Below are 6,840 nucleotides of genomic sequence, written 5' to 3'. Positions count from 1 at the left end.
AAAGTCGCTGGACAAAGCTAGCCGCGTCGCCAGAATCCTCAAGTATGATCTGGGCAAATATATCTGGGCAGAACCGAGCGAAAGAAAACTCTTCTGCTTCGAATGTGAGAATATCGACTTTCAAAATGAAGAAGGGGGCCGGATTTGGAGCACGAAAGGAAGCGGAGAGATACTCCTTCCTGCATATGTTGGTGTTTACATTGTCAGGGGGAAATGGAAGATTGAATGATACAATCAAGTGCCGGGCGCAAACAAGTTGTTCATTATCTCGAAGGACTCAACGAAGGCTAGCCGCAGACGAAGAGTGCAGTGTTGAGGTTGGTCGCGATACACTTCCATAATAACGCAGTGGGTTGTTTCATGAAGCAGATTATCCTTCTCCCATATTCGTAGCTTACTCTTCCCAATAACGTTGCATATATCAGGGCAGAAGATGGAGGAGACGCCTGAAAGAGATACCCCAAGGAGGGTAAAATACGCGTTGTCTACGAAGTCTGTTAGTGGTTTGCATTGAAAGTTTTCCATATCCTTTCGATTACCGAGGCATTCTGGCATTGCGATGCATCGCGTTGTAAGTACTGGGTGACCGTCCGAAGGGTGTGCTTGGAGGAGGGGGAATAGCCCCTCACTTGCCCGCGGAAACAAATCACTGATCAATTTATTATCCAGTCCAACGTCCAACATGAGATTGACATCCTGGAAATCTTCTTGAGGGAACTTCATCCTCACACTCTCTGTTGTTGGATGCGACTGCTCACGCATCCGTATCGGGGAGCTCTTGATAGCATTGAAAAACGTTGGCCAAGCAGAGGAGAAGTCGCGTCACTCAGCCTCCGGACATGGTATCTGGCATTTGCTCCGGCCAATGGAGTTGGGACATGTGGATTGTTTTGCGACGGGTATGCAGAGCAAATTGTGATTTGAAGTTACGTTTAACTTTATCACCAAGCACGGAGGCGTAGATGCCCTTGTGAACGCTAGTTAACTTGTTCAGAGGTGATTCGGGGCTGTACTAATGCCTGCGGTGCCTATTCTTGAGGGCCAAAACCTCTATACATTGAGGGAGCGGGCCGGAGCAATTTAACCCTGGTACTGGAACTTCAACATCATATTTTAGCGTGTGCAAGGATTCTACGCCACCATTTTAGGGCGAACAGGCCCCGAGCGAAGATAGCACACACAAATTCTTCCTCTTTTGGCTTAGTGCCTGTGCTGAGAAACTAGGAGTATCGCAGGTGATTGTTAGTAATGACAGCTTCGGCATTGTCGAGGCTCATTTATGGGTGATAAACGACGTTTACTTCCCCTTCTTTCCATTTAGGAATTTAAACGCCCTATGACCGCCATATGCCTTCGTCACAAGACTTTAGGCTATCCCGCAAGCGCCAACGCCTTGAGCATCCTTCCGAAACACCACATCGTCAGTTGAAGAAGCAGAAGCTCAGCCAATCTTACTGGGATAATCTATCAAAGGTTTGGTTAACCAAGAGCGCGATAAAAGAGTTAGACCGAAGAAACAGCCCTCCAGAACCATTTCGAAAGCTTCATAGGCCCATCACTCGACAGTTTACTGAGCTGAAGCACTGTGAAACGTTTTATTTTGCTCCGGATATTCTCCGTGATTGTCTGCCTGGTCGCTTAAAGGAGATAGAGAGGTTTTCGAGATTGGGAGGACCCGACCTGTCTGGTTTGAGAAATGTATGTAACTGCAACCCAATATCCACCTCGGTGCTAATGTTATCCTAGTATCCTGTTCCCCAACCGATGAGTTCAAGGCCATCCTCCCATCGTAGGAAGCGTCGGGCGGAATCTCCAGCATCCACCACCGGAAACACAAAGACGACCACAAAAACCTCAAGCACCTCAGCATATAGTAGGAACTTCCAGCAGAATTTAATTGACCATAGAGTCTATCCACCGGAGTATAGATATCCAGACGGCGAGAAGCCATTAAAACCGAATAACTGGATGGAGATCAACGAAATGTTGGCGCGATCGCGAGCTTCCCTTTCTCCCTCGAAGTTCTCTGAGAAGCGCTTTGAAGATTTCAGAGAAGCGGATGCATATGCATCCAAAGAGAAGCCAGTTACAGTTTCAGTAGTTCCAATTCTTGACGGCGATATCAGTGACCTTAAATGTGTCGGAGGGGATTATCCATTTGGAAATCTTGCTCCCTTAACTGATGGCACACTGGCTTCTGCCAGACCAGATCACTTCTATGGCTCTCGTCCTGAACAGCTCAATCGTCAAATCCGCAATGAACTGAGCAGCCAGATTGTTCCTTCAACGCAGGATGACCTCTCAATAGCACCAAACTTCTTTTTAGAAGTGAAAGGCCCCGACGGATCCCTGGCTGTGGCTACACATCAGGCTTGTTATGATGGCGCTCTAGGAGCCCGAGGAATGCATTCCCTTCGGTCATATGAAGAAGACGAATCAACCTACGACAACAACACCTATACTCTTACATCGACTTATCATGGTGGTCAACTCAAGCTATACACTACTCATCTCACCAAGCCCAGCGGCCCAGATTACCGCCCTGAGTATATTATGACTCAGCTCAATACGTGGGGTATGACTGGTAATTTGGAAACTTTTCGGCAAGGAGTGTCGGCATACAGGAATGCCCGAGATTGGGCAAAGGAAAAGAGGGCTGGAGTTATTAGGGCGGCAAACGAAAGATTCTCAGAAACTGAGTCTCAATGTCATTCTGCATCTCAGCATCAGATGAACTCTGACATAGCTGCTACATTAGATGATTCCGATATTTCAACTGTGACCCATGAAACCGAGGATGTGCAATGGAGCTTTGCTGCTGCAAACAAAGATGTGGAAGATGAAACCCAGATTCTGAACAGAAACCCCAAAAAATCAAGGGTGGGTGATATATTTGGGAACAAAATTACTCGGCGTTTAAACTGAAGCATTGTCAGCTTTCGTCGGCCTGTATAAGCCGGTGGATTTAGAAGACGCATTCAGCCCTTCCATATCCAGACGCAGTATATGTTTCCATACCGACCTAGGCTATGCGAGTCGCATCTGTCATCGCCGCAAATATCAAAATTCGTATGATTTCCTTCATGGTGAGTCCTCCACAAATAAAAAGATAGTTTTAGGATTATAACAACATATTTTCGCTACATTAAGTGTCCGGATTTGAAAGTAATATGAACAAAACCAACACATTAAACAGTGCCCAATTTGTGCCAAAATGGAATGTATAACAATACTCATATGTATGTATGTATGTATAGGTTTAACGTCCCGGAGAAAACACGGGCAGCGCCCGTGTTTCAGAAGCCTCCCGAAGGGCATGGAGACGTGCTACGCTGGAGAGATTTCTATGTACACAGAGAGAGAAAACAGAATCCAGGTGGCAACTCTTGAGAAGACTCAGCTCATTGCAAAGGATTTTTCTGAGCTGCGCATCCACTTCTGGCCCGACGTATGGCCATTCATGGTGGGGCTATAGTGTGGTTCCCTGAGGGGACCGCCGCTGCCGTGCCTGGAAGGCTTTATAGTGAGCAGAGAGGGATACCTCTCTCAGTTGATCAGAAAGCTGTCTGTGCTTCTAACATCAGAAGAAAGACAGACAAGATAAATAATGAAAGAAAGAGAGGGAAAGTGTGTGTTCTGAAATGAAAAGAATAAAAGAGAGAGGTGAAGGAAAGACTGTGTCATCTGCAACACCTTGCAGTCACGTGATCTGGCACAGACCCGGGGGAAAAGAGAGGAGAGAGCACTGAAGAAGGTTGTGAAAGGAAAAGAGCAGAGAATGACAGAGAGAGCAAAGAAAAGAAGGAAGAAGAAGCATTTGAGCCGATAGAGACAAGGGCAAACGAGAGGAAAACAAAGCAGAGTACGCGTAGATACAATGCCGGCAGTCAAAACCATATCAGCTGAGTCAGACACGTAGACTGTACTGATTACACCACAGCTAATTGAGACAGATGAGCCTAGTTGTGCTATCTGTACTGTCTGCATAGACTGTGATGTCCCTGGCAGTTGCACTAGCTACCGTGGGTGTACTCAGCAGGCCGGCCTCGTGGAACTGCTGCGGGGGTTGTCAGATGGTTTGCAGCCAGCCGGCTGCGTTACCTTGTGCAGTACCGTGTGTAGAACTGCGTACAGTCCAGCAGTTCTACAAAGTCTGTAGGGGTCAGAGACCCTAGATAGGCAACAGCTGTCGCCCGGTTGTGTGGCCGTGCTGCTGGCCTCTTGGGCAAGTGAAGAAAGTGCCTCTGTGAGTGTCGACAGAGCACCAAATGTTCTGGGCTCTTGTTGTGTCCACAGACACAGGTGAGCCTCGCATCTGCATGCTGGAAACGCCTGTGGTACCAGGAGAAGTCCCCATGAGAGGAGCGGAGTGCGAGCCAGCGGTGAAGGGCATGCCGTGGCATGGTGAGCTCCGGAGGGGCCTTCACTTGGTATTCCACAGTCGGCCTGCTGAAACTCCAGCCCCGGTACCAGTCAGAGAGCTTGCCACAGGCTCCACTCCACCACTTTCGCCTTGCCTCTTGGCTGAGCTGCTTGGCCACTGTGCGGACCCCACTGACTGTGGGTGTGGCCTCGAGACCATAGGCTGGGGCTGCAGTGGATGAGACTGCCCGCTTAGCCAAGCGGTCTGCTTCCTCATTGCCCTCTATCCCCATATGCCCAGGAGCCCATTTCAGGCTGACATTGTGCTGTCTGAGGAGCTCATGGCAGCGGTTGTAGGCCCAGTTTGAGGAGGCTGCTGCACTGCCCCGTATGCCCCAGATGACTGAGGTGTTGTCGAGGCAGAGCCAGATCTGAGGGTTGCTGCTGTCCTCTGTGACACAAGGTAGGAGCTTCACGGCGCACTCTAATGCCCAGCAGGCACCAACTGCCTCAGCGTCGAAGACATGTGACATAGGGCTCAGCGCAGCTGAGAAGCTGGCCCAGCTGTTTATTTCCCTGATAGACTATGAAGCCATAGCCCACCTGCCTGCTGTTGTCAAGGCTCCGTTCTGATCCATCTGAGAAAACATATAGATCTGTTGAGGGTTGACTTCTCCACCATTCCTTGAATGCCTGAGCAGCACTCTTTTTGTCTACACCCTCTGTGGGGTCTGTCCCGCATCCCTCTGAGTAGTGTGGGATGGCAAGTGTGGGTCTATTGACTTCAGGTAGCAGCGCCCCCAACCGCTGGATCTTGGTCTTTGAGCGCTGCCGGGTTCCAGCCCCTCTTCCTCGTGTGATCATTGGAGGTGCTATCCGTGAAGCCAGTGGGTGCTTCTCATCCACCACCTGAAGCCTTGTCGCGAATCGAATTTTGGCCTCCTCCAGAGCTACCATTGCTGATGGGAGCCCAGCATCCCGGTATAGGGCAGCGATGGGCGTTGTACGGAAAACTGGGAGGACCCCTCTGGCTGCCATAGTAAGCACCTTCTCAACTGTCCCCACATGCCATCCCAGGCGGGAGCTAACCTCCCCACTCCTACCCGTGTGCCTTGCTGGCTGCGTGCGGCCGCCGTACCAGGCCTCTGTGCCATAGAGCAGTGAGGGAACCACGCAGGTGGTGACCGCCTTCCGCAAAGCGTCTGCTGGGGGCCCGTCTCTGGTCTTTCCCAGACTCCGGATGTGCTGGGCCACGGCCCTTGCCTTCTTTGCCCGGGTGGAGACATGTGGTCTCCAGGTGAGCCTTCTGTCGAAGTGTACACCCAGCCAGCGAAGTGCTGGCTCCTGTCCAGCTGGGGCAGTAACAGGGTGAACAGTGAGATCCTCAGACACAACTACTGCTGGTGCCTCATTGTGTCGCTTTCTTGTAAGATGGATCATCTCAAGTTTCTCTGGTGCGAAGGCCACCTTGTTTATCTCCCCCCACCTCAGAATACTCTGTATATCCTGTCTGAGAAGGGTGGCATTGTTGTCAAGTGAGTGAGTCGCCTACCAGATGTTCAGATCATCCGCATAGCCAAAGCGCAACTCCGAGTTTTGCCACAGCAGCTCTGCCAGGTACAGAAGGAACAGTATTGGTGACAAAGGAGACCCCTGTGGCGTGCCACATTGCATCTGATGTGCTGCTGTGGTGGTCCCCTCCAGCCGGACCTGAGCTCTGTGTTCAGTGAGGAAACTGTCAATGAGCTGCAGCAGCTCGCGTGGCCACCCCTGCTGCGCCATCCGCTGAAGCAGCCGCCTGCGCAGCACAGCATCAAAGGCACCCTGCACATCCATTGTGACCATGGACACTTCCTTGTTTTGTGCGAAGGCTGCCTCCACCTCATGAGTGAAAGCAGCTACCAGGTCCATTGCAGATCGTCTGGGCAGCGCCCCCCCATGCTGTGGGCTGACTATGCCGTGAATGAGTGCCGTGTACGCCAGTCGCCTTGCAATGATGCGTTCCAGCCCTTTGGAGATTACTGAAAGCAGGGCAATGGGCCTCCAGGAGCGGACTGAGCTTCTATCTCTCTTACCCACCTTGGGTATCATTGCCACCTCTGCCAGTTTCCAGGCTCGTGGGAAGTGGCAGAGCCGGAGGCAGCAGTTGTATAGCTGCTGTATAAAGAGGGACACATGCTGCCAGCATGCTTTGAGCATCCTCACTGTGATTCCATCCGTGCCTGGGGAGGTGCTCTGTACCCCAATGGTGTTGCGCTCCATCTCCTCCATCCCAATCCGGGGGTTCCAGGGCAGGTTCCCCATGCCGCTCCAGTGCTCATCATCCAGTGGGTCATACTCCAGATCATCAGCTGAGTTGTATCGCTTCAGAATTGCTTGTTGAAGTGCCTCAGCTTTGGCGGCTGTCTCTTCTATGACCTGATCCCCAATTCACCAGAGGGGTACTCTGAGTTGGGTTCCAGCTATGCATGCCACCAC

The 6,840-nt window shown here is 51.0% G+C and overlaps 2 protein-coding genes across 2 annotated transcripts; one reads left to right on the top strand and one right to left on the bottom strand.

Moving 5' to 3' along the window:
- Positions 1 to 1,983: 1,983 nt before the first annotated feature.
- Positions 1,984 to 3,475, top strand: HCAG_00140 (predicted protein; the record flags this gene model as incomplete). The annotated part of the gene is made up of 4 exons (XM_001543044.1): positions 1,984 to 2,880; positions 3,027 to 3,086; positions 3,197 to 3,243; positions 3,274 to 3,475. The coding sequence occupies 4 exons, from the start codon at positions 1,984 to 1,986 to the stop codon at positions 3,473 to 3,475; spliced, it is 1,206 nt and encodes a 401-aa protein (XP_001543094.1).
- Positions 3,476 to 4,013: 538 nt separating this feature from the next.
- On the bottom strand, positions 4,014 to 6,666 carry HCAG_00139 (conserved hypothetical protein; the record flags this gene model as incomplete). The annotated part of the gene is made up of 4 exons (XM_001543043.1): positions 4,014 to 4,057; positions 4,133 to 4,871; positions 4,966 to 5,857; positions 5,915 to 6,666. 4 exons carry the CDS (start codon positions 6,664 to 6,666, stop codon positions 4,014 to 4,016), a joined length of 2,427 nt encoding a protein of 808 aa, XP_001543093.1.
- Between the last annotated feature and the right edge of the window lie 174 nt (positions 6,667 to 6,840).

Source organism: Histoplasma capsulatum, genomic scaffold (assembly GCF_000149585.1).
Source record: "Histoplasma capsulatum NAm1 scaffold_1 genomic scaffold, whole genome shotgun sequence".
In the NCBI taxonomy this organism is placed as follows: domain Eukaryota; kingdom Fungi; phylum Ascomycota; class Eurotiomycetes; order Onygenales; family Ajellomycetaceae; genus Histoplasma; species Histoplasma mississippiense.
This window is presented reverse-complemented; position numbering and strand designations above follow the sequence as displayed.